Raw genomic sequence first — 27,529 nt, 5'->3', positions numbered from 1 at the left:
CCCTGGAGGTTCTCACCTTTCCAGACTTGTCCCCACGGCACCACTGCAGGCTGGCGTACGTTTTGCTTCATACGACATGAAGACTTACAGGTGCCTCAGACGAACCGTGCAGAGGGAACATTTTCCAACGAACACTGCTGTCAACAGCACGCACGTCCTGCTGTGTGGATTTGTTCTTTAACTGGACAAAGGCTGTTTTCCTAACTTGGCCTCGTGTTCCTCCGGCGACGGGGCTGTGGCGCGCAGAGTGTGGTTTTCATTATCCAGGAGGAAACAGCCTTCCTTCTGGGACCCTTGCCGACACCCAGGGCAGGCCAGGCGGGACCATCCCGCTTTCTCCCACCTGTGAAGGGGGACAGCACCCTCCCTGGAGACAAGCCCGACAGGAATCCTCAGCACTTTGCACAGTGAGACCTCTTTCTTGCCTCCTCCGCGTCTGTTTCCTCCAGGTGAGTATCAGAACCAAAGCACCCACTGCCCGGGGCCATCAGGAGGATGTGCAGGCTCTCCGTCCAGAATGATGGGGTCTCCCTCCCCTGCTAACGGTCTGAATGATCTGCTGATCCTCACACCAGCCAAATGCCTTTTGTTAACAAACATCTAGCTTAATTAACCTCAGCCCACGAGTGCCAGCCACCTGCACCGCCTCCCCCGTGTTAGTTTCTTTTTGCATCTCAGAATTCACAATGCACCCAAACTACCTGTGTGTCAGTGCTGTGAGCTTTTCCTTCTGTTTTCAGGAAACGCTGTGAAATTGTTTGTTAGGGAAAAGATGGAAAATATTGGCAGTCATGAAGTTGGGCTCCTCCTGGATTTCTGTGGCTTTTCTGCCATTGTTCCCCAGCAGCAGGACGGACAGAAAGCTGAACAGACCATAATATGGGGGTGACGCTTCCCACGAGTCCCTTAAAAAGGACGTGGTCACCACCAATACTTTGAATTCAAAGGATGTGCTTCTTCTAACAAATTGAATGCTGATGGTCTTCCACAAACTTTCTTATGACATAAGGTCACTATGACATTATGATGTGGTAGGTGGGAGATGAGGTTTTTGTTACCATGGGCCAAGGTTAAATGGCATTCCCTGGGCTCCAGGCCATGAAGAGCGTTTTCCGCACACGTGGAGGTCACTGGACGCAGGAGTTAGCGGCAGGCCCGTGAGGAGACACGTTTCATGTACCGTCGAGCAAATTTGCCCCTCGGGGACTCCAAAGGATCCTCTTGCTACTGGGTTTTGTTCACATGAGTAGTGCTTGAAATAGGTGGACCTTTGGCTAAGCTTGGGGAAACTTTATTATTTATATTTATTAAATTATTAATTATTAAATTAAATAAATTTATTAATTTTAATTTAATATTTATTAAATTTATTAAATTAAATTTAATTTAATATTTATTAAATTTAATAAATTTGGTTAAATTAAATTAATTAAATTTAATATTTATTAATTTAATAAATTTATTAAATTAAATTTAATTTAATATTTATTAAATTTAATAAATTTATTAAATTTGGTTAAATTAAATTAATTAAATTTAATATTTATTAAATTTAATAAATTTATTAAATTTGGTTTAATTAATTAAATTAAATTAATTAAATTAAATATTTATTAAATTTATTAAATTTATTAAATTTATTAAATTTGGTTTAGAACCAAACTTTACTGGTATTTGTTCAAAACTGGGTATGGAAGAGATTCACCAAAGTCATGGGCCCACCTTTCACTGTTATTCAAACCACATTTACCATGTTAGCACGTTCAGCTCACAGCTACCTGTAAATATGTAAAAGCTGATTTCATTACAATATTGGTAGTCCTACAATGATGAAAGATTCCAGTTCCAGGTGGCCACAGATACACGGACGGCTCTCTCCCACTCGCAATTCTGAGCAGGGGCTCAGAAGCCGCAGCCGAGAGATCAGCGTGAGCTTGAACAAGTAGAAAGGCTTTTATTTCCTTGGCATACAAATTTGGTTTGATGTCCCAACCCTTCTGCTTATTGGAAAGTGTTTCAGGGAAATGTGATGAATGATCCCCTTGTGTTCTTATGACAGATGGATTTATTATCTCAAAGATTCTCTCCTCATCAAACGGCTATAATTACATGCTCCAGTGCCTTTTCCTGGCACATGTGAGATGAGAATATAAAGATATTGATTTTTATTTTGTAAGAAACATGCCACAAGTCCCACATTTATATGAGAGTTTTCCTTGACATAGAAAATTAAACCGGTAAATAGCGCACTGCTGTTCCAATCACGCTTATACTTCACACAATATTTTTGAATTTGTCTTTGGAAATCATAAGTATGTAGGATGCCCTCAAAATATTTACTTCCTAAAGGTAAATTTAATTTCCAGATGAGAAGTTATTCCCACAGGCCTCTTTACAGAATGAGGTGGTTGCTGCAGCTTGAACAGTGCTAGATAAGATGTGACTATAGGAAATAAAACAGATTTCCTGTGTGAATGATCCACTCATAGATCCAAAGAAACTGGAATATCTAAATACATTTCTTTATTTACAGACTGTCTCAAGGGAGGAAAATGAGTAATTTAATTTCCTAATGCTGTAAGTGGATATATGTCATATTATTTAAAGATAATTAATTCGATTAAAATTCTTAACCTAACCACAAGCCATCTGTGGGCATTTGAACATATTCTTGTCCATGTCTAGTGCCTGCTGGAAAATGCATCTAGCACTTCAGATAATATCCTGCAAAACTTCTGGTATAACAGAGCCAGGAGGCAGGCAAATCCTGTCCCTGAGAAATGACTGAACAGAATTATCAAAACAGCCTTGTCAGGGCACTCTGTACTGACCCAGGGCCAACAATAAACTGAGGGGTGTGTGCTTACCAACCATTGCTAAATTCTGAGTCAGAATATTGTGAGTCTGGGGTGTTCCTGCTCTGGGCTGATCCAAATCCACCACCAGCTGGGCCATGAAGTATTTCTGCTAGGGTGGGGCTACCCTTGGAGACCAGAAGCTTCACTGCTAGAAGGAACTGAATTGATTGGGGAGCACAGGGTGGAAACTCCAGTCCCAGATACAAATTGGAAATCTTGCAGCTCTCCCAAACTATGGCTCTAGTCCTGGTTGGGCCAAGTGGCAGATAGCAGGATAACTCAAGAATTTAACAAGGAGCTCCTGGAAAGGAGAGGACCACAGGGGCCTGGGGAGCTCGCCTCACATCCCAGGCTGATGTGAGGCTGTGCAAATGCATATTTGCCACCAAAAGGCAGGAAAAAGAGAAACAACAATAACAAAACCAAGAAACATGTAGAAAACAAAAATCAAAATGACAGACATAAATTCAACCATATAAAAAATTACAGTTAATGCAAATGGATTAAATACTCCAATCAAAAGACAGAGATTGGAAGACAATTAAAAAAACAAGACCCACATGTGTGTTTTCTATAGATACACACTATAAATTCTGAGACAAAAATAAACTCAAAGCAAAATGATGGAAAAAGATACCTCATGCAAACTGTAATAATAAGAAAGCTGTAGCTGCTATACAAATGCCACACAAAGTAGACCTGAAGACAAAAAATATTATTAGACACAAAGACTGGCATTTTATAATGATAAAATGGTCAATATTCCAGCAAGATATAACAATTATAAATGTACATGCACCGACCAAAAGAGCCCAAAATACATGAGGCAAAAACTGACAAAATTGATGAAACAACCAGGAAGATAAGCAACAAAGACAGAAAACGTGAACAGCATGGACAACTCAACTCAACAAACATTCATGGGTTCTTCATACAACGACAAATACAAGTTCCTTCACAAATGCACAAGGCACATTTCCCAGAACACACTGTATGTTAAGCCACACATCACATCTCAATAAACTTAGAAGAGAAATTACACAAACTGTGTTCTTCAACCATATGAAATTAAGTTAGGAGTAAATGATAGGAAAAGTGTGGGAAATCCATGAAATTTGGGAATTAAACAACACTTTTATAAATAACCCATTAGTAAAATAAATAAATCACAATGAATAATTCATGATATTAGATGATATTTTGAACTAAATCGAAAACACAACATATCAAAATTTATAGGAGGCAGTTAAAACGGTGTTTGAAAGTTACAGCTTTAAATACATATATTGTGAAGGGAGAAAGATCTCAAATCAATAACTAAGAAACTAGGTAAAGAAGAGCAAATTTAGCCCATAGGAAATGAGAGGAAAATATCATAAATATCAGAGTGAAAATCATTGAAATGGAAAACCAAGAAGCAAGGACAAACCAACGGAAACAGATGACAGATATTTGAAAAGATCAAGGAAATGTATAAACCTCTGGCTAGACTGATCAAAGAAGAAATGGAAAATCACCAAAATTAGGTATGAAAAGAGGAGACATTACCAACTGTATAGAAAGTGAGAAGATTTAAATGGAATATTATGGACAATGTTATGCTGACAAATTAGGTAACTTGGATAAAATGGGCAAATACCTAGAATGACACAAATTACTAAAGCTGAATCAAGAAGAAAGGAAAACCTAAAGATTTTCTTTAAAATTATAGAGAAATCAGGTCTGATCAGTAATCAAAAATCTTCCCACAGAGAAGAGCCCAGGCCCAGATGGCTTCACTGTGAATATGAACGAATACCTGAGAAGAAAAAGTACCAATGCTGGGCAGAGTTTTTCAGAGAGAAAAGAAGGGAACACTTCCCAACTCATCCTATTAGGCCAGGGTCACCCTGACACCAAAACCAGAAAAAGACAAGAAAAGAAAGCTGTAGTTGTCAAGGACCAAGACCCCTCATGGGCACAGAAATAAACATCCTTCCCAAGTTGCTAGCACATTAAATCCAGCAATATTTAAAGAGGAGCAAACACCATGACCATGGGGGATTTATCCCCAAATGTAAGGATAGTTTAATATATGAAAATCAGTTAATATAATAGGTCACATAAATACAATAAAGGACAAAAATTCCCAGCATTTGACAAAGTTAAACACCCATTTTTTATTTAAAAAAACTCCTGTTTGACCAAGTCTTGACAAAGGCTGCTCCCTGCACCTGATTAAGAGCCTCAAGAACTTGGTCCTTAATCTGAGTCTGAGCACTGACCCCGAACCAGGAGCGAGGCGAGGACCCCCACTCACCACCTCTGTCACCAGCGCACGTGAGGGTCCCGCCCAGGTACAAGGCAAACAAATCAAACCAAACCCGGCCTCCCCGCCCCACCCCAGAGCAGCCTCTCACATCCTCATAGGACACTAAGATTGTGTTTAAAACACTGCCTATTATTTTCGGAGTGATTTCAGTTTCCTCTGGGTCCACTCTTCTAGTTTTGTTCTTCTGCCTCATTCACGCTTTGGGGTTTTCGTCAAATGTTTGCGAGTCCTCCTCCCTGCTCTGTTCCTGTGTGTGAAGGAGGCCTCTGCAAGGTGCTACCCTGCGTGTGAAACCCTATCTCTCCCAATAGGTTTCCGGTTTTTCATGGAAGGGCGGACTCAGGGCTTGGACAGCCCAGGTGAGGGCTCAGACATGAGGAGGTGGCTGTGTTTGAAACAGCCGTTCAGGGACCACAGAGTATCGCCATCAGGACACAGGAGTCTGACGCCAGGAGAGCCACCTGGGACCCCTCCAAGCTTCCACCTCTCATGTGCAGCGTTAGGGACAGAGCCTCTGGCCCATTGTGGCTGCCGGGATCAGACGGCAGGGTGAGCAGACGGGCTGGCACAGGATGATGCTCCAGAAACACGCGTCGCCTTCTGCTTTCTTCCCGTGTCAATATTTCCCAGTGATGACATCCCATGTGCTTTCCTATGGATGCTGGAGGCTTGGCTTTGTCACAAAAGGGTGACAATCAGCCTTTCAGCATGCAATAAGGCCCCTTCAGCCCTGATCTGCACCCACTTCATTTCATAACTTTAAGCTCAAATTTTATATTTTGCAGAACTGCTTTATTACTTGTGCCTGAAATCTCTCTGCTTGAGTTTGTTTGTGTGAAAAGGAGACATGATTTCCTGCGGTTGGGGCCCTGTGAGCTGCGGTTTTAGCTGTGGTCAGGAACCAGGAGGAGGTCCCCGGATCGTGTACCCAGAGCGTCCCGAGGGCCCCCGAGGTGCCTGCCCGGTCACCCTCCATCCCTGCTCACCCCTGGAACTCCCCAGCCCGACTCTCTGCTGTGACGGGCTCCCACTTTCCGGGCAGCGCATGGCAAATGCCGCGGCCGAGGCCTCTCCACAAGATGCTTTCAATTAGCTGTAGATCTGCTCACGCCAGCACCACCGCCCCAGAGGGAAATGAAGCTGCAGGAGCTCCTACAGATGTGCGCCTGGTGAGCGGACCCATTTGGACCAGGCCACCTCCACTACGAGTGCTGGGCAAGCCTGTCCAGGCAGAGATGGGGGAAGAGGAAAGGCTCCGGTGACAAGGCCCTGCTCCTACCAGGGCAAAGCTCACTGAAAACTGTGATTTCCAGGAAACAGAACCGATCTGCTGTAGACTGAGTGAAGCCATGGAACTCCCCAAGGAGTCAAAACCACATTTTCCCTTTTATCGGAAGTAGAGCTGCCTTCTGGGAAGAGCCCCACATCAATATGGACCATGTTTGTTTATTTGAGTTACAATACGACCATGACTGTTCTCATTCTGTTCAATTCGATGATCTTAAAAAGTGACGCTTGCTCTGTGGGAGCTGTTGCAGTCCTGGCCCTGTGGTTGCCATGTTCCTATCCTGTCACCATGAGCGGCCCCTTCCACACCGACTTTGGTCTTGGCCATGTGACTTGCTTTGGAAGATAAGATGTATAACCTGTGCTCCATGGCAGAGACTTCAAAAGCCCTGGCTCCCTGCTCACCCCGCTCTCTGCTCCCGGAATCCCCACCACGGCTGCCACGTGATGAGAAGCTTGTGGTCCTGTCACCTCTGTCACCCGGGCCAATAGCCCAGCCCACATTCTCAGGCTCAGGCCAGTGGGAGAACCCGGCAAGCCCAGCAGGGCAGCCTCCATCCAGCTGAGACCCCTGCAGAATGCTGACTCCGAGAATCACGAGCTCACAGGGCTGTTAGAAGTGACCGATTTGGGGGAGATTTGTTACACAGCAAATGCTACTGTGTACATGCCCATTATCTTTTCATGGAATGGGAAAACAGAACACTTCCTGCATGTAGGATGTGACCAGAGAGAGGGGAGGCCTGAAGCCCACGTGAGTGATGAAGGCAGGAGCTACCTCTACATTTTCAGTCTACTACTTTTCACTTCTGGGGATGTTATGTGTTGGAGCTGATTTCTAAGAACTTGTGACAAAGCTGAAAATCCTGTGCCAGCCAGCCTGGCCAACGGGGGGCTGGGGACCCTCTGTGCACAGAGAGGCCCTGACCCTTCCTTCCTATCTTCTCCAGACAATGGCAGGTACCACTTCCTGAGCATCTGTTCACTTGTAATGCTGCCCTGATTCTCTCATCCTCTTCTATGACAGGCCCCTCGTCCTGCTCTGCAGCCAGAGCAGCTCTGATGATGCACCCCTGCCTGAAACACCCCCATGCCCCCGGGATCCCCTACACACGAGCCTGCACGACGGCACCCCTGGAGCTGCAGACAGGCTGGGCTCCCAGTCTCAGCCCCGCCCCTCCGTGGGGCTCCTCTTGACCCTATTACTGTCCCTCCTGTCTCCAAGCCTCTGGGTTTGTGTCCCCGCCTGAAATCCAGTCTCCCCGAGACGGCAGTGAGGTCCTCAGGGACAGGATCCCGTGTCCTTTTGGTCCTGCCTTCCCGGCCCCACCAGGTCTAACCCCTCACTGTCCCCGCAGATCTAGGTTGGACACCTCTGTGTGTCATCTGCTCATGACGTCCCTTTGATTCTCACCCCCTACCCCGACGAACCTTCTTGCCGGAGGGTCTCTCTCTCCCCGGCCAGGTGCAACTGGGCACCTCCTCTGAAGCCACAACTGAGCCCCACGCTGAGCTCGGGAGCTCAGCCTCTCCTTCGGAGGCTCTCGGAGCAGCAGGTTTCCATCACCATAACTCCCGCGTTTCGCTGAAATTGCATCTTTGTTTGTCTGCTTCCTAAACTCCACGCAGCACTTACACTTCGGCTTTAGGCAAAACCCCAGACCTTGGTAAAAGTGGACACTGAACAGAGGCTCCTGAATGGCAGCTAAAGCACTTGCCCAACTTTCTCAAATTTCAGCACACGGCCCAAGCTCACCCCTGCTCTGCCCCTTGATGGGGTCCCCAGGTGTGCTGGTCTTCCTCACGGCCTCCGACAGCTGCCCTCCACTCCACTCCCCATCAGCTGGTTTCAGGGGCTCTGTTCACAGGGTTTGCTACAAAAACACATTTTGTTTTCCGATTCTGCATATCTGTTTGGACTAAAACCATCTCTCCAGCTGCTTCTGGTTCTTGTTTTACCTCCGGTCCTGACGCCCCTGGTCTCCTGGGCCCATCAGTTCCCTGTGACCTCGCTGACCTTCTCCCCAGTCTGGGCCCCCGCGGTGAGGCTGAGTCTACTCCAGACACCCTCCCTTGCTGTCTCCTGCCTCTCCCAGCTTGCAGGCAGGAAGCCCCGAGCTTGCTCTGCCCCGAGCCTCCCCTGCGGAAGGGCAGCCGCCCGTCATGGGGAAGGTTACAGCCTTCAGGCCTGACCACACCTGCACACGGACGTCCCCGCCCCCGATGCTGGCTGTCTCTTCTACGATTGGTCACTTCCCTTAGTCACCGCCCTGAGGGTCCTCACCCTCCCCCAGTTCCATGACCCTCCCCCACGTGGACCCACATCCCATCCTCTTCCACCTGGAGCACTTAGACTTGTTAACCTCCTCAGACAAGCTTTGTGCGGACTGCTTGAGAAAGACCAGACTTCTGCCTGGACGCCATCTCCTGCCCCCACCGCCCCCCGGCATCCTCTGCCCTGGACGTTTCCCTCCACCCACAAAATGTTCTCACCTATCAAACTAGGAAACAAACTTCCTTTCCCTCTGACCATACACTTCCTCCTAAAGGTCTTTCCCTCCCAACTGACAGAAACCGGCCCTTCTCTCCCTGCCATGCATGTCCTGGAGGAACCCCCTCTAGCCTCACAGCAGCAAACTGACTGCCCCCCGGCTTGGGCGCCGGCCTCCTGGGCTCAGACCCCTGCAGCCTCACCCTCGCCCTCCACGGGGGCGGTCGTGCGTCACACCCCGGCCAACACGCGCGTTTCCGGACGTGTGATCCGACGCCTGTGCCTGCTCTGCGGGAGACGGGACCCTGCAGTAATTCAGCTCGTCTGCCCCTTATGCTATCAATTTCAACTGTTTCTTCCAGCAGGTTTCAGCTATTCCAATGATCCTTAGTAGACACTCTGGAATGTCAAATTAAGGAAACCACACGTAGCAGCAAAAACATCCCAAATTATCCCCACACGTGTACTTCCAGGCTTGTGTGGCCCTAGGACCCTGAGCCCCCCTCCCCTGCTCGCTTTTGCCAGTGACCGGTCTCCCCTGTGGGCGGGGTGTCGGCAGAGCCCCACCCCCTGCCAGCACTGTCAACCGTTAAATCGATCTTAGCCCTGTCCCGACGGCTGGGACCTCGTGCCCTCTCCGACCAGAATCTCTGCTAAAGCCCCCCGGGTCCTGGTCCTCGCCTCTTTCTCCATCCCCGCATTTTCCACAAATGTTCTGAGTGAAGCACCCAGAAGGCTTCGGTTTCCCTGCACTTTCGCACACTGGCTTCACGCCCCGTCTTCTGCCGGGCACTCGTATCCCCCCAGAGCCCCACACCCTGCTCCCGAAGGCGCATGACAAACACAGGCTCTGACCTCCAGCTCCTGGAACTCCTCCTCCTCCACGTCGTAGGAGAGCGTGTGGATCTTGATGTCTTCGGGCGAGAGGTCGAGGAACTTGCCGTCGGGGTACTCCAGGCTCTCCTTGGCGGGCGACCGGTCCTCGATGAAGGTGGTCTCACAGCAGTCGGCCGTCACGCTGTCCCCCCAGGGGTGCAGCACGCCCTCCGAGTAGAGGATGATGTTGGGCCGGTAGAGGGACTCCACCGACTGCTGGAGGGTGTTGGGGTCCAGCAGCTGCTGGACCGGCTTGTTCCTGCTGCCGTCCGGGGCGGCCGGTGCCGCGTTGCCCACCATCCGGCAGCTCTGGTACTGGGGCGCCGGGTACACGGACACCAGGCCATCCCTGCTCTCAGACACGAGGCTTCTGGTGTTGATCAGGCCGTTCCTCTTGCTGGCCTCGCCGAGCTTGCTGCGCACCAGCCCGCTTTCCTGCTCCACGACTCCAGCCATGGCGCTGTCCTCCCGGCCGGGCATCGGGCTGGCGGGCTGGACTTGAGGGTCACGCTTGCCTCACGGGGCCCATTTCTCCTGGAGGAGGAAGAAACAGAGATGAGACAAGAAAATCACGCCTGAAAAGCTGCTCATCAGCCAGACCCTGGTTGTCTCAGGGTTTCCCGGTCGCCAGGGTGCATAGCCGCTGATCCGAGCTCACCTACTCTGCCGATTTAGACAGGCTCCATGGGGGCAGTGGCCAGAGGGAACCAGAGATGGACTCCTTGCATCTCTATACTCTAGTCTCTGCTCCAAATGAAGGCGACTCTGCAGGAATTGGAACCACTGCCGCTCTAGAGAAACTCATGATTTCAGCCGACCTCCTGAAACCCACAGGCAAGCCTACTCTCACCAGCCTCGACCCAGGCCCACGGCTCCTCATCCCAGCAGAAAATTCACACCAAAGAAGAGAGGGTTGACTTACAAAGATCTTGTGACTTAGTACTAATGGAACAAAGAAATAAAGCAACTATTTTAGTTTTTGAACTTTTCAAATAGATTTCCAACAAAATCAACCTACGACCTCTTGTGAATAAAATTTTGACTAGAGGGACATTAAAGTTTTACATTCTAATAAATTCAAGGATTTTTTTGAGTAATATATTTTTATCTTTATCATCTTTATTCAGGTTTTTTTTTGTCTAGTATATCTTAAATATTGATCTGTTTTATTTAAAATTTTTTTCCGAAGAACTAAGTTGCTTTTGCATATAACTTACAAAAAAATACCTCTGTGTGATAAAAACAAAAAACAAAAAAACAAAAAAAACGCCCCACACAGATTTAGAAGTGATAGGAAGACCTACATGTTAGTGCTGTACAGGGACTAAATTCCCCGGCTGAGGAAATCTCACACACACATTCTAGTATGTTCTTTCCTTGGGTTAGAATCATCTCAACACTCACACTTGCCACTGGCCTTCAGCAGGGTCCTAGGAAGCAGACTGGAAATTTCCTTGCCTCAGTGGTGCTTGGCTTAGAGAAACATCAGTGTATCTGGGATACAATTAAGAAGTCTTCTAGACTGTTTCTCCCTAGATCATGTTCCTTTCTAGGGTTTCAAATGTTAAAAAAGAAAAGAAGATACCCAAGCTTAAGATTTTGGGAGACAGCTTTTCCTCTTTGCAAATTAGTAACTATTATGTAGGAAAACATTCCCTCTTGGGGCTTTCCGGTGCTCTGGCTTTCTATGAGATTTAAGAATTTTCTTACATTATAACTGCTGGGTTTGATGGTAGCTACAGGAATCCAAAATTTCAGACTGAGCAGAGGAGGAGAGACAGAAGACACCCTTGTGACTAATTGGAAAATAGCAGTTTAACTGAGTCGACAGATGACCAGTTGAGGGCAGTATACGCACTGGGGGCTGAGGGTGTCACCATTGTGACACTGTGTCACATGTCCGAGTATGGGCTCAGTATGGGCTCTGCTGCTGTGGCTCTAAGAAGCCCTTGGCCCTGGGGTCCAGTCACAATCCGAGAGCTAAAACCACTGATTCTGAGCACCTGCGAAGCATGTCCTTTGTGTGAGCATCACTTCTGCACCCAGTCACCCTCCAAGCTCATCCAGGCATTTCTGGGGCAAACACCCCGCTTCTCTGATCTTCATCTTTCCACAGCGAAGCTGCTGGGCCCCTCATGCAGGGCTGGATCTACCAACAAGACCAGAATAACCTTCTTGAAACTCAGTTAGGCTTCTCAGACTCAGCTCCTGCCCAGATCCGAAGTGAGTATCTTACAAGACATTTGGTTACATTTATTCAAATTCCTCCCCCTGGATGGAGTCTCTCCTGTTGCAGTTCAGCCAGAGTGAGCTTCCCTTTTCTGGTGTGTTCCCGGCAGCTGGGCTCCGGTTTCTCCTATACCTCCTTGTGTGTCCTTCTCTGCCAACGTGACAGCTACTCATGTCACCTCCTCCTCAGCCCCTGCCCTGCCCAGAGCCTGAGACCAAAGAACCACGGTTCCTTCGCCCCTCTGGTCCTGGTATGCAGCAGATGCTCAATGAACAGTCTCAAGGGCTATGGGATTGGAATAACACCACGTAGGGATCTCCTTGAGCTGCACCAGCCTCAAAGTGGGTCGAAATCATGGCATTCTGAGTCAGGCGCAGCTTAAGTCTCCACCTAGAGTCGGCTGAGGACTTGCAGCATTAGCGCCACCTGGGATTCTGTCAGGAAGGCACGGTCTTGACCACCTGGAGCTACTGAGTCAGAATCCACATTAACGCGACCACAAGGGTTATTTTGCACCTTGAAGGGAGGGGCCCTGCTCTGTAGTGAATAGTGTGAGTTCTGGCTGTTGGCTCGATTTTACAGCTATTTACTATCCTTTTTCTTAGTATTCAAACAAATATATCCAACAATTTACATTCTTCATCTTTTGGGGTTTTTTTGTCGCACTGCATAGCTTGTGGGATCTTAGTTCCCTGACCAGGGATTGGACTTGTGCCCTCGGCAATGAAAGCGCGGAGTCCTAACCACTTGACCGCCAGGGAATTTCCCAACAATTTACATTCTTAAAGAACTTTTTGGGCTTCCCTGGTGGCGCAGTGGTTGAGAGTCCACCTGCTGATGCAGGGGACACGGGTTCGTGCCCTGGTCCGGGAAGATCCCACATGCTGCCGAGCGGCTGGGCCTGCGCCTCCGGAGCCTGTGCTCCTCAACGGGAGAGGCCACAGCAGTGAGAGGTCCGTGTACTGCAAAAAAAAAAAAAAAAAAAAAGAACTTATTTTTCTTCTTGGAGTGAATTTTTCCAACATTGAGTATGATAAATTATGATTACATCTGAGGTAAAGGGGCTGAAATGAGTGGAATTTTATTTTTGTCACTTCAGCATCCTTCAATACTATTTCTTCTAACACAGACTGGCTTGTCATTGTCTCTAACCCCTAATTCCCATTTGCTCATTTCCTCTGTGTTTACTTCCACCCACTCCTCCCCGACGACGGCCGTTCCTGAACCCCAGTCTAGCGGCTCTGAGATAAAACATACTGTGCCAGAGCTTTGGGTCTCCTCCAGCGTCCTCACGACACCTACTGGGGTCTTACCCATGATGGTACCATTCCTCCAAGGCTCTTTATAACAGACATAAAATTATGTAATATCATCGGTTATATTATATAACAAATGATACTTCATTTTTTTCTCAGTCCATGATATTCAGAACCAGCAGCTGCAAAGAGGGAACCTTTGACTCGATCCTTTATTTCTGCTTGGACAGCCTCCACTGTGTCGAGGATGCTGCCTGCCTTCTGTGAACAGAGATCTTCCTGGGCTGCATCAAGGGTGCCCAGTTTTGTCCTCTGGATGAGGCCCTGTAGTCTGCTTTTACGAGTCTGGCAGAGGAAGCTGGTCACTCGTGCTACAGCTGCTGCATTACTGATGCTGGTGGTCGGGGGAGGGGAGAGGATGAACAGGGGTCTCCTGGTGCCTGAGCTTCATACCCTTTCTCCTCCTTCCCTCATTCTCTCTCTCAGAACCACAGCTGAGAGAGCCCTCCCACACACGGGTTTGGGTGAACACCAGGCAGGTAAGGAAACTGTTGGGGGCTGTGAAAGAAAACAGACAGAAAGCAGACAGGCAACAGCTGTACAAATTCTGCATTGTACAGAAACACACTCTTCTTTACTTTGAGGCTGTCAGGATATAAGAGGAGGAAACTAAGAGTCAGGAAACCAGGGATTTGCCCTCAGTTTTGCTACTTCCTGTCTATGATCTTTAGCAAGTTGCTCATGGAAGAGGAGTTACTGATAATGCAGTTGAGCAAGAAAAGCTTTAAGGTCCCTTCGGCTCTATGATTTGTACCTCATGGCGCATGAGTCTTGGGGTTTTATGGGGTCAGATGGAGCTTTTCCACAAGGTGGTGAAAAACCTCACACTGACCACAACAGGCTCGGCTTCAGTTCAATAAGATGTATATTTGTCAACTGCTTACTGTTGCGAGGCACTGTGTTAGGTGATTGCTGAGGACAGAAAGATGACTTCCCAATATTAAAAGCTGAATCAGCGAACAATTACATAAACCAGCGTAACAGTAGTTACACAACGAACGTGTCAGGAAAGTGACATCAACATGAAACTGAAATCTAATGTTTCAGAATGAGCTACAAGGAACGGGGAGAATGGTAGACATCGTGAAGAACAACATAAATCAGGATTGGGAAAATAATCAGAAGCAACAGAATTTGAGACTAGAAAGAGACGTTAAAAGAACCCAGGAAAGAATTAGAAATAAAAGAGAAAGTAATTGCAGAAATCAAGGCTGAGCCAGAAGGGACACAGGAGCGAATAAACACAGTGGATCATCCCTTAAAAGAAACAGAACATGGAAAACAGAAAAATGTTTTAAATAAAAAAAGCATGAACACTTCAATTTATATGAAATTCTAGCAGGGTGTTGTGTTGTGGAAGCAATCAAAACATTGTTTGAATCAGGGTTGGAAGGACGATTTCGTTCAAAGGGCACAGGGCAGTATCTAAGTCAATGCAGTGACTCAGTATCCTGGTTGGGCAGGGGTTATGGCAGACGTTTGCATTTGCCAAAGCTAATCAGACTGTAACATCAAAGACGTGCATTTCACTGTGTGCATTTAAAGTGCTGAAACTATTGTGAAAGAAAGCAATAAACGCAGAATAAAGGCAAAGAAAGTACAATATGCATATAAAAGGAAACCTCGGAGAAGAAAATAAACAATGGAAAACAGCAAACACTAAAACTATGATTTAAGAAAATGTTCCCGAAGTGAATGTCGAACGGGTTCAGTCAGCACCCAGAGAAACAGACCAAGAGTGACTAATCCCAACCTAAGTTACAGTCAATCTACTAAATGTTAAAGAAAAACAAACAAACATAACACCTTTGGTTATCCAGGAAAAAAAAAACCTGGGTCACTCAAAAGGATAAGAAAATCAGATTGTCATCAGGCTGGTCCACAAAATGCTTTAGAACAGAAGGCAACAGAGTAACACACTGAAGATGCAGAGGCAGGGAGACTTGAGTCAAAGGTTTTACATCGACTCAAACTGACCCCGAGCTTAAAGCCTGTGGGTGAGCGGACGGGAGGAGTGTGGGTCCCACGAGGCCTTCCTGTGGAATCCAGATGCTACGAGCTACGATGAACGACCAGAGGGGTGGGCGTGAGGGCTGGCAGGGGTCAGGGGCTACAAGCAGGACAAAGACAAAGATGACGGGCTTTATACGCCTCTGGTGGGAACATGTGCCATCACCCATGAAGCCTTCTTGCCAAACAAACACAGCACAACACAACACAACCTTATTTTCATCAAATCTCTACATCTAACCACCAATTAGGAAATTCAGACAACAGAGGAACATGTCAAATGACATCATGGGTGTATGAAACCAGCAAAATCTGGAATGTGGACAACTCTACAGGAAAAATAACCCAGGAATTGTAAGATTGTCAAACAGAGAGAGACAGAAAGAGTCTATGGATTAAAGACGCTTAGAAGACACAGCAACTAATTGCATGTATTAATTTAATTTGGATCTGATTCAATTTTTTGTATGTATATATGTACATGTATATGTACACATGTGCCCATGTATGTACACACAAACACATGCATATACTTACACATACATATTCATATTAAATGACTACATTTATACACACATTTATATATGTTTATGTACTGAGACATTGGAGAAATGAGTACACTGGCTGGAGTTCTTGTAATTTTTTTAGGTATTGTTAATTTTTGGAAGGTGTATGATGAAGATTAAAAAAGAGCTACCTACTGTTAGAGATTCATACTAAAGTATTCACAGATGAAATAAATGATTCAATGTCTGGGATTTGTTTAAACATCATCTGGAAAGCGAAGAGCTGGGTAGGGTATGGAGAACACAAGGTCGGCTCTGGGTTGATAATCAGTGAAGCTGGGTGATGGGTACATGGGGTCCACTATCCGATTCTCTCTACTTTCATGTACGTTTGAAATTTTCTATAACAAAGAGTTTTAAAAAAATCAACAGATGAAGATGTGTAAGAAAGATGTTCCAGGTAGAGGGAACGCATGAAACAAAAGCCAAGAGGCAGGGACGCCTAGCAGAGGGGCCAGGGGTCAAGTGGGAGGAGGGCAAGGGCCTTGACTGGAGGGTCTTGAATGTCATCTGCACATAAAACATTTAACTGTGATAAACTCTGGACGTTGTTGAAGATCAGCTCCTGAGTGGATGTGGTATCACAGAGGCTGCTCGGGCAGCGGGGTCTGTAGGCAGCATGGGGAGTGGGCCCAGGGGACAACGGGGACGTGGCTGTGATGCAGCGGGCACCCCTCTCAGCTCAGCTGCTCCAGGGCAGCCAGAGGTCTATGACTGCAGGGACCTCAGAGTGGCACGAACCAGGAGAGCGTGGTTGCGATTTTGTCTCTGACAAATGGGTTGTAAAGAGGCTATTTGAGTAGCCTGGGCAGCGGCCAGGGGATTCCACAACCGGCAGCCCCTTTGCTGCTGCCACCAGACAAGAGGGCTTCCTGGGGGACACAGGCGCCTGGAGAGCCTGCGGGGATGCCCAGGAGACACAGGGTCCTTCCCGGGTAACTGACGCTTCCGTCCCCTCACTCACTCACCCTTCCAGGCTGTGGGTGGTCTCCAGTGTCCACAAGGCTGTACTCCAAGAGGGTCACCTGCTGAGGATCTCTGTGTGTTTCTAGAGCTGAGTGGCCGTGTGGCCCGAAGCCGTGGACACCGGCCTGGGGAGGGTCCTGGGTGGGTGTACGTGCTCCCCGCACAGCCCTGACCTGGATGCGGGGGCCACGTCCCCCCGAGGGGAGGGGCGGCCAAGCCCGGGCCTCCGAGCATCTCATTGCGCTGCCTGCTCAGTGCAGCATCACCCTGGGAGCCCAGGGTCACTGGCAGGGTGAGCGGGGCTCGTGCAGGAGGAGGTAAAGGCGACAGAGTGGCTGGACTCTTATGGCTGCTCAGGCCAGACAGGATGACCCGCCTGAGTGCATTTCTGAACAATTCACAGAAAATAGTTGTGAGCAGCCTGCAAGGCTGAGGAGCCACCCAGGAAGAGGAATCAGTCGAACCGGAAGGAGAAAGATGGGGTGGGGGGCTGGGAGGAGCTGAGCGTGGAGCTAGTACCCCCATCCATTTTTGACTGGTTTTTGGCTTTGTTTGGCATTTGACTCTTGGTGCTTCTGTTGCGTTAAGCTTGGTTTCAAAATCGCTCTCCACACAGCTCATCCCTTTGGTCTCCCACGTTCAAAAGCCCTTTGTTCCTCCCCCTCCGTTCCATCCAGTCACCGATTCTGTTGATTTTCCTCAGAGATGCCCCTTGGATCCTGTGACCAGAAAGCGCCCTCGGCGGGTGATCGGGCAGTGGGTCTCAAGGGCAGGCCTGGGCCCCGTGTAGTGACTGGGTACACGGCTGCTAGCCTACCCCTGCTTTGCCTATGCCTCACTCAGTTTCCATGTTGCCATGTCTAAGTTTTTAAAAGATGCTGAAAATGGAGATTTTATGAAAAATCTCCCAAATTTACTCCTGTTCGCTCATTTTTGTACAAAAATTATGAACAGTGCTCCTTGAGTCCATGAGATTTGCTCGGCAAATCCCTCCCCAGGGCTGCTGGCAGGAGGGTCCTGATGATGCTGGGGTTTCTGAGCCCGTCCCCCCGAGAGGCTCTCCTGTGCCCGCTCCCACATTCCAGGCCTCGGGTTGGGCCCCCGGCTGTGACCGCCCCGTCCAAGCTCACCTCCCACCCCCTAAGCCCACACATCGAGACTCAAGACGCCCAGCTGTCCGCTCTGAAGTGGCCTCTGCGGATGCTGGGCCAACCTCTCCCACCACCGCCACCCCTCCCCACCCCTCAAAGCTGCCCTGACTCCACAACCGGCCTTGGCTTGGACGTCGCCTCCCCTGCGGAGCAGAGTCTGGCCAGGCCTCTGACACCACCAGCCACGCTGCCCCGAGATGCACTTCGGACAGGACTCTGCCTCCAAGGCCTGGAGTTCCTCCGGGTCAGAGACCAGCTCCACCCACTTGCAATTCTGATGGCGAGGCCTGGGTCACTCACGGTCTCCACAAATGCTTGATGAGTAACCAAGGCTATTTGCCAACATAGGCCACAACCAGACGCTCAAATATGGTGACAAGAACCTCACTGATGAAGGCAAAAATCATCCTTCTTCCTCAATCAGGAGAAATGATGTGCTTGGTCACTAACATGGAAATACAGGTAACCTGAAAGCTCTCCGACCTTAGACCAAGTTACTGAATGCTAGTGGCTTTTCTTGATTTATAAATAAACTTTTCACTTAGGAAGAAGCCATTCCAGCTGGAAATTCTGTGTCATAAAGGGAAAGCATATTCCTATACTTTTGGTGTGAGGGTTGGACGTTCATCAAGCAACTTCCTGGAGCTTCCTTTGGCATAAAGACCTACCATGCTGTTCCCACTCAGGTGTCTGCACAGACGCCAGCGGGAAAGAGCAGCAAATGTCTATGATCCGGCTTAATCCAGGCAATGACTCCCACCTCATTCCTATTTTAATTAAAGATAATAATGCCTAAAGATAATAGAAGCACTCTTCCTATGACTCTGCCCGTCAAAGGCTTTCTAAACCTGGACCAGCAAATGCCCCCCAATCCCAGTGACGATTCCCTCTCAGTACAAGTGGAAACTACCCCGGGGGTGGGGAGTCAGGCTCCCACGGGACAAAAGCCAGTGTCCAGAGTGGACGGCGGCCTGAGCAGAGGTGGCCTTAATCTCCAATGCAACGTCACCTATAAAAGTTTCAAAATAGGGAATTTGAACTCCTGCCCCCCAAACCAGGGGAGGAAGCAAGTCGGCGGGAATCTAGCACCTAGTACCTGGCGAGGCGAGCACGCAGGGGCACTTCCGTGCATCCACCGAGAGGCTCTTGGTGGGCACCGACGGTGAGTGGGCAGTGTGCTGGGCTGGGGTGGGGGTGGAGTGGGGGGGGCCAGAAGGCCATCTGGTCTGGGCGCTGCACACAGCACAGGGGAAGATGGTCTTTGAACAAGCATGGAAGTAAGCCCAGGGCTTCAGACCAGGCGAAGCCGGCCTGGAGGGAATGAACATAGTACCTGGGTCTGGGGATTCAGAAAGAGTCTCTTGTGCAGATGTCACTTAGAGGAGACGTGAAGCTGGGGCTGGAGTTGGGGGCCAAGGCTGAGGGGATGTGTTCCAGGCTGAGGGGACAGGCTGGGAGAACAAGGAGGCAGGGAACAAGCTGCTGGATGGAGAGAGGGCTGGGGAGACGAGAGTGTGGGAAATGCGTCCTGACAGCCCTGGGATGCAGCGAGGGGCGGGCTGGAGAGGAGGGGCCCGGGTGGGCATCTGAGAAGCTGGAGGCAGGGATCCTGGCCACGGTCCGGGCAGCTGGACCTCAGGACGGGCGCGGATGGACAAAGTGCACCCCAGGAGGCGTCAGGGGGCAGGGTCGGCAGGCCCGGGGCTCCTTGAATATGCATAAAGAGGGGGCATGGAGAATGTGAGGGTGAAGGACTCCCTGCTCCCGGCTCCTGCCCCAAGCCCTGGTGGACTGAGGTGCTATTTGCCAAGGTGGGAAACAGTGGGGGATGGATCTGGGAAAGTTGGGGATGGTGATGAACTCACATTTCCCGGGTGGGCTGACTCACAGGTATCCCACCCCAGGCCCTGGCTGCCACCATCCCGATGGCGCTGTCTTGGTTCACACAGGCCAGATCAGAGGAGTTAAAGCCCTGGTGTAGCTCCAGACAATGACAGACGGACAAATGCCCAGCATCTCTGTCCCTGGGTGGGAGGGTCCTGCACACCATCCCACAGGCCGGCACCCTGGTGCCCAGAGCCTGCTTTGCTGCCTGTCGCGCCCTGTCTCACTTCCCTATTCTGCTACTGCTGTGCCCCCCAAATCCCCGTCCTGGGCCTGCTTCTTGGGGAAGGAACCCAATGCACCAGGCTCTTGTCCGCGAGGCCTGTGAGGTACCTCCCCTGCTATTGCACAGACAAGAAACCAAGCGAGATACCTCGTGTGTCCCCAGACCTCATCTCCGTGTCACCTAATGACCTCAGCTTGCTCCCCTTGTCAGGACCTGGAGAAGAGGGGACATGTTTCTCTCCCGTCCCAAACAGAGGCCACCCCAAAGAGCCAGCAAGGTTGAAGGGTAACACGTTGGCTTGGATGAGCACATTTTAAAGCAAAAAGTAAAAGCAACCTGGGAGTCAGTTAATTCTCTCTGTAAATGCATAAGCTGCCTTGTTATGGGGCCAGAGCATGTGGGGAGGAGGCGTGCTCACTGCCAAATGATAAACTGGTGGCCGGTTTCGTAGGGCAGTCTCAGCAGGAGGGATCATTTATTTAAGCTGACCCTAAAAGATTCTCTCACAATGAGCTGGGAAACGACTAGGCTTCCTGACCTCTGAGGCCCAGAGTGAGACCTCGACTCACCGACTCTTCACCAAGAAAATGAATGCCCCAAGCGGCCTCAAAGATTCAGCCTGGGGCCATGTCTCAGGTGGTGGCTTTCAAATTCTACAAGGTCCAAAGTCATCACAGCTGCTGATCTAAATACAAACAGAAAAGGTGCTCCAGCCAGGAAGAGGAACAGGTGAGATTTGAACCAGGTATGTCTGACTCCAAGGTGTACTGAGTCCTTGCTCAGCTGGAGTGATACCCACGTGTCACCCAGAAAGTTGGGGCAGCTCGTGAGACTGTGGACTCCACCGTCAGCCCTCACATCTGAGGGGCGGGTAGTGTTTGAGATGGCAGTTCTGTTACTCTCTCTTGTTTTAATTAGTAGTTTTGTTCATTAAAAAAAAATAACAGCATTATTGAGATGTAATTCACACACCATAAAATTCACCTGACTTTTAAAGTGTACAATTCCAAGGGCTGCAGCATATCCACAGAGTTGTGCAACCTTCACGCCTATCTAATTCCAGAATATTTTCATCACGTCCTACACAGCAAGCAGCCACTGCCCCCTTTCCCAGCCCCTGGCAACCACCAGTCTGCTGCTGTGTTTATGGATTTTTTTTTCTTTTTAATTTACTTTTGGCTGTGTGAGGTCTTTGTTGCTGTGTGCGGGCTTTCTCCAGTTGCGGCGAGCAGGGGCTGTTCTTCATTGCGGTGCTCGAGCTTCTCATTGCGGTGGCTTCTTTTGTTGCAAAGTACAGGCTCTAGGCGCAAGTGCTTCAGTAGTTGTAGCACATGGACTCAGTAGTTGTGGCTCGAGGGCTCTAGAGCACAGGCTCAGTAGTTGTGGTGCATGGGCTTAGTTGCTCCACGGTATGTGTGGTCTTCCCAGACCAGGGCTCGAACCCGTGTCCCCTGCATTGGCAGGTGGATTCTTAACCACTGTGCCACCAGGGAAGTCCTGGGTCTACAATTTGATGACTGTGGACGTTTCACATAAACAGAATCACACACGTGGTCTCCTTGACGGGCTTCTCTCACTGAGTGTCATGTGTTCAAGGTGTATCATGTGTGTACGTGTCAGTGCTTCCTTCCTTCCATGGCCAAGTGGTCTTCTGTTGTGTGGCTGCATGGCATTTTGTTCGGGGGTGGGGGGGTGTTCTCACTGAGATACTATGTAATACTGGATTAATTATGACTGCATCTCTCTTGTTGAGTGGTTGATAAAACTGAGCTTTCTTTTCCTGACAAATACATAGAATAAAACTGTCTTCAAAAGAGAACAAAGCAAAACAAACCCTCAGCCTGTGCCTCTGGAGTATGGGAAAGGCATTTCACATACAGCCCAGAACACAGAGTGACAGATGCCACAGGTGTGGAGTGAGCAGAGGTGGGGTCTCCCCTGCATCAGCTGGACCAGAGGAAGCCCACAGGCAGGAAAGCCATGCAACCTGTGGATGGAGGGAACACCACAGGCTGGACCTGTGTCCTCACTGGACAGAAAGCTCCGACTTTCTGTTGGAGACGCAGAAATGCAGCAGGTGCTTCAGAACAGAACATGCTCCAGATGCAGAAATGCAGCAGGTGCTTCAGAACAAGGCAGCCCTGGCTGCAGCCTCAGCCCCGTCTCCCTCACCAGAAACAGGGTCTGAGCGATACTGAGCTCCGTTTGCATCTTGCCCCGCTACACACATGCTCTACTAGCATCCTCTATTATGAACACGGCAGAATTATACATCTGAATTATACATACACAGACATCTCTGTGTAGAAAATGCGATTATACATTCCAGGTTGTATTTTTCTCAACCTTGTTTCTAATGTTTCACAGATGCTCTGCTCTGAGGAAGTAACTAGGAAATAATCAAAAGAAAGTTTTGGGAAGCAGCGTTGTAAGTGTAATAATTTCCAAACACAGGTATGAGCAATGAAGTAAAGACAAATGAAGAACTAAATCTTCTTCCTATGAGTTGTCCTTTTCTCTGAGACTGTGAACAATTCTAGATTTTGAAAAAAATCTGTCTCCTGCACCAGCCCCTCACTCATCCCACCCCCACCTCCACAGGAAGACATGAGGATCTGCACCGCTGGGCTTGTTTATGTGTGTGTGTGTTGAGAGGTAGGAATTTCACAAAGTAGTACCTGATGTCCGTGCTTCTGTGGCTAATTAAGACCCTTATGTGCCAAAGATCTTGTGCAGCAACAGTCACATTTAACACATAAAACCACCTTTAGAGCAGCATCTCTGAGTCAAGAGAGAATAGAGCAAAGTAGCTAGGCAGCTGATGGGGAAAATGAAACTAATTAGCAGATTCGTTTAGCGCGACATTTGGGACATATGACAGGCACGGATTGTTCCTCACACAATCCGTCCTCATGCAGCTCAATCAGCAAACGTCAGGAGGGCACCAGGTGTGGGGTCTTCCCTAAACCCCAACACTGTCAGATGCCTTTTGTGTCAACAGCAATACTTCCCTCCTGCTAAGCAAATAATAGATGTGTTCCCACCAATGCCCAAGTGTAGAGAGAAGAGATCTGCATGCGAATCCTTGTTAAAACAATTAAAATTTGCCTTTAACACAAACACACAGAAAAGCCTGTGATTTGGCACTGGAGATAGTTAATGAAGCATTCAGAGCAAGATCAGTTATTGTTATTTAACGTTTAAATGGCATGTAACAATTGCAAATGCTGTATCACCCTAACTCATCACTTCTTGTGGCCTGGGACTTCCTGCTCACACAGCCAATCCAGACTCCTGCCAGGAGCCATTCTCTGTCACAGCACCTCTGGGAAAAGTGCAGGGATCTGAGTCTGATTCATGAACGTGGAGAGGAAATGCTGTGATAGCAGAAGTGAGAAAACCTGCATTATCAGGGCCTCTGCTGCCTGTGAAAGTTGTGTCAACTTCCTTTAGCTTTGTGGGTCTCCATCTCAGTCTTAAAGATGTCCTGAGAAGAGCCTTCCACTCCAATAGCACCTCCATGTCCACCTTCACAATCTCATAGAGGCCACCACCATCACCACCATCTCCACCATCTCCACCATCACCACCATCTCCATCATCACCACCATCTCCACCATCTCCACCATCACCACCATCTCCACCATCTCCACTATCACCACCATCACCATCACTACCATCTCCACCATCACCACCATCTCCACCATCACCACCATCTCCACCATCTCCACTATCACCACCGTCACCATCACTACCATCTCCACCATCACCACCATCTCCACCATCTCCACCATCTCCACCATCTCCACCATCACCATCACCACCATCTCCATCGTCTCCACCATCACCACCAGCACCCTCATCACCAGCATTCCCATCATCACCATCTCTACCCTCATCATCACATTCCTCATCATCACATCACTGCCACCACTACCACCAGCAGGAAATGGCAAACTATAGCCCACAGGACAAATCCAGCTCACAAGCTAAGAAAGATTTTTACATTTTTAAATGATTGAAGATAAGAATTATATTCCATGATATATGAAAACTAAGAAATTCAAAAGTCAGTGTCCATAAATACAGTTTTATTGAACCCCATCCACATCCATTCATTCACATATGCCTCTGGCTGTTCTGCACTAAAAGAGAACAGTTGAGCGCCTTTAATAAGAGGCCACATGGTCTGCAAAGCCTAAAATATTTACTATCTGGCTCTTCACAGGAAAAGCTGACTGATTCCTGACCATAACCCCTCCCATGCCACCACCACCACTGCTAACACCACCACCATCAGCACAAGTGATGTTGCCACTACCATCACCATCAACAGCAATGACACCCCACCCCCGCCCCCATACCACTCTATGGTTCGGAGGTGTGGAGGCCACCCACATGGTCAAAGAATCCCGTGAAAAGGCTGTGAATGAGGACACAGAATCAAGCAAGAAATATTCTTCCCCACCAGTGAGTGAGAGAGACAGAAGCCTTGCAAGTAAGTATTCTTGTCCCTGAGATCTTGTGGGTGAACCTGCAGCCACAAGCCTGCACTCACACCCCGAGTCCTCACACCCCGCGTCCTCACCCTCCGTGTGCCTTGAACACTCAGCTTGGAGTGTCTCGGGCTCCCCCCCAGCCTTCCCCGATTCTTGGCAGAAGCAAATGAAAATCCCTTCTGGAAGAATGTGCTAAAGACAGGTCTCAGAAAATGTTCACAGATCATGCTCTGGAACCTGAGTCTGGGATAAAGCACTTGAGGAAATAAGCCCCAGTCAGCAGGAGCAAGCAAACGCTGCATGACCAGGATCACACTGGCTGTAGGTATTGACATCAGATACAAGGTGTAGAATAAACATGCTTACTGTGTTTGAAAATGCAGGACTTAGAACTTTAAAAGTAAAAAAAATTACATTTTTTGAAATTAAAACCTCAATGGACAGACTGTCCGTTCTGGCATTAAAGTTAATGAGCTGCTCCGAGGGATTCTCTTACTAAAATAAAACCCAGGATTAGAACACACTGGGAGACATGCTGGTTGTGAAGCAAAATCACCAAAGATCACTGCCATTCTGTAAAGAACTACTGGGATGGGCAGAGTTGCACTGATTTAGGATGACAAATGCAACAATGACAGTGAGTTATGCAGCTTTGGTAGAGAAACAAGATGATGAAGTTGATACTGGACCCTTATTCTCGGCTAAGACTCTTGATGGAAGTGGTCTCAGTGTAAGCACATACTACAGTCACCTGGAGGCCTTGTCCAAGCATAGATTCCCAGGCCCCCAGCAGAGTTTCTTACTTAGTGGGATGGGGATGAGATCCACGGACCACACTTTGAGACCCACTGTTCTGTAGATTCTGACATAGCATCAAGTAAGTGATGACCCCTGGCCACAGGCAGAAATAGGATCAAGACTCTAAGGTGGAAAGCCCCCCAAATTTAAGCACATAAGATCAAGCAATGAGCTGACAATTAAAGTTCCCCATACACAAAGACTGCATGTCCCTGTGAGTGAGAATCAATAGAAAAAAAAAAAGAAACACTTTGGACAATCAAGGACTTCAGATATTGGAATAGAAGGAAGATAGAACAATTGTTTATAAAATATTTACAGAAATATTTGTAGAAATGTAGAGTTATAAAATTATAGAAATAATTTGTGAAATATTTATGAAAGAAATAGAAATATTTAAAGATGAGCAAGTCACAAGAGACTATCAGAAATAAACAGAAAAAATAAAAATAGTTTGAATTTTAAAAAGTGAAAATATTTAATATGTTAGAAAAACACAACAGAAGAATTAAAATAGCAAAATAGATGTAGCTGAACAAAAAAATCAACTAGAAGATGCATCTGAGAAAATACCCAGAATGCATCATTAAAAGAAAAAGAGATGATAGAAAATAGAAAATGTTGGTTAAGAGTGTGGAGTGCAGAATAAGAAGGTTCAACGACTTCTAGAAGGAGTTCCAGAAAGAGAGAAGAAAGGGCAGATAAACACAGGAAATGCCACACGGACATGCTGTAGTCAAACTGATAAATGTGAACTTCAAGGAGACCTTAAAAGCAGTTGCAGGAAAAGGGCAGATAATTTACTCAGCAACAAACATCAGAATGACAACTGACATCAGGTAACAGAGATGGGCTGAGAGCATCAGTGTATCAAAAGTAGCTGCCAACTTTAACTGTATGCAATAAAATCGTCTTTCAAGAACAAAGTGAGATAAGACAGGTCAAGAAATGCAGAGACTTAAGCCAAAAAGAATTCTATAGGATGCACTTCAGGAGGAAGAGAAACGATGCTGGTAGGTAGCTTGGGAGGCAAGGACTGGTGAACAGAGAAACCAACATCACATTCGTGAATCCAAACAAATAATGAGGATATATGACCCCCGCCCCTGAACTGTGAGGTTCATCTAAAAAATTTAAACACTGGAAAACAATAGTATGTAAATCAGCAGGTGGGTGATACTAAGAACCTTTCAATGTTGCAGAAATGTCTTAAATTATTCAGTTTTAGACTTAGGTTAAATATGCCTGGGGAAATTTCAAGGATAACTACCAAATGAATAAAAATAGTATACACATTTCAAATCAGGAAAGAGAAAAAGTGAGTAAGACTGAAAAAAATAGAGCAGGACAAAAATAAAAATAAAAAATTTAGGTAACTAGTGAAAATATATCAGCATTCACAATAGGCATTAATTAGTTGAAAATGACAGCTAAAATGGATTTTTACTCAGGGTTTAAAATAGTATCCAGGGCTTCCCTGGTAGCACAGTGGTTAGGAGTCTGCCTCTCAATGCAGGGGACATGGGTTCGAGCCCTGGTCTGGGAAGATCCCATATGCCATGAAGCAACTAAGTCTGTGTGCCACAACTACAGAGCCTGCATGCCACAACTAATGAAACCCAGGCGCCTAGAGCCTGTGCTTCACAGCAAGAGAAGCCACTGCAATGAGAAGCTCACACACTGCAACTAAGGGTAGCTCCTTTTCACCACTGCTAGAAAAAGCCTGTGTGCAGCAATGAAGACCCAACACAACCAAAAAAAAAAAAAAAAAAAAACAAATGGAAAGAAAGAAGTACAATTGTCTCTTTAAAAATAAATAAATAAACAAAACAGTATCCAGACATATGTTATTTATAAGAGACACACCTAAAGCATAAGGACGTGGAAGTACTGAAAGCAAAAGGATGAAAAACATGTATACAAGAAAAATCCTAAGCAGAAAATAAACCTGGCACAGTTTAGTGAATCTAAAACAGAGTAGACACCAAGGAGTAGGAAATGCCACTGCATAGCAACATAGATAATACATAGTAAGAGGTTCAACTCACCAGGCTCAATGA

At 47.6% G+C, this 27,529-nt stretch overlaps 1 protein-coding gene across 8 annotated transcripts in view; it reads right to left on the bottom strand.

The window, feature by feature from the left end:
- The window catches only part of SYNDIG1 (synapse differentiation inducing 1), a 107,684-nt gene that overhangs the window by 39,660 nt on the left and 40,495 nt on the right, over nucleotides 1–27,529 (bottom strand). For all 8 annotated transcript variants that reach the window (XM_067012983.1, XM_067012990.1, XM_067012989.1 and 5 more), the window contains one exon: nucleotides 9,803–10,357. In XM_067012983.1, coding sequence (XP_066869084.1) covers nucleotides 9,803–10,303 — 501 coding nt within the window. In that variant the 5' untranslated portion in view covers nucleotides 10,304–10,357. The remainder of the gene's footprint in view (nucleotides 1–9,802; nucleotides 10,358–27,529) is intronic.

Source organism: Kogia breviceps, chromosome 14, assembly GCF_026419965.1.
Source record: "Kogia breviceps isolate mKogBre1 chromosome 14, mKogBre1 haplotype 1, whole genome shotgun sequence".
Lineage (NCBI taxonomy): Eukaryota > Metazoa > Chordata > Mammalia > Artiodactyla > Physeteridae > Kogia > Kogia breviceps.
This window is presented reverse-complemented; position numbering and strand designations above follow the sequence as displayed.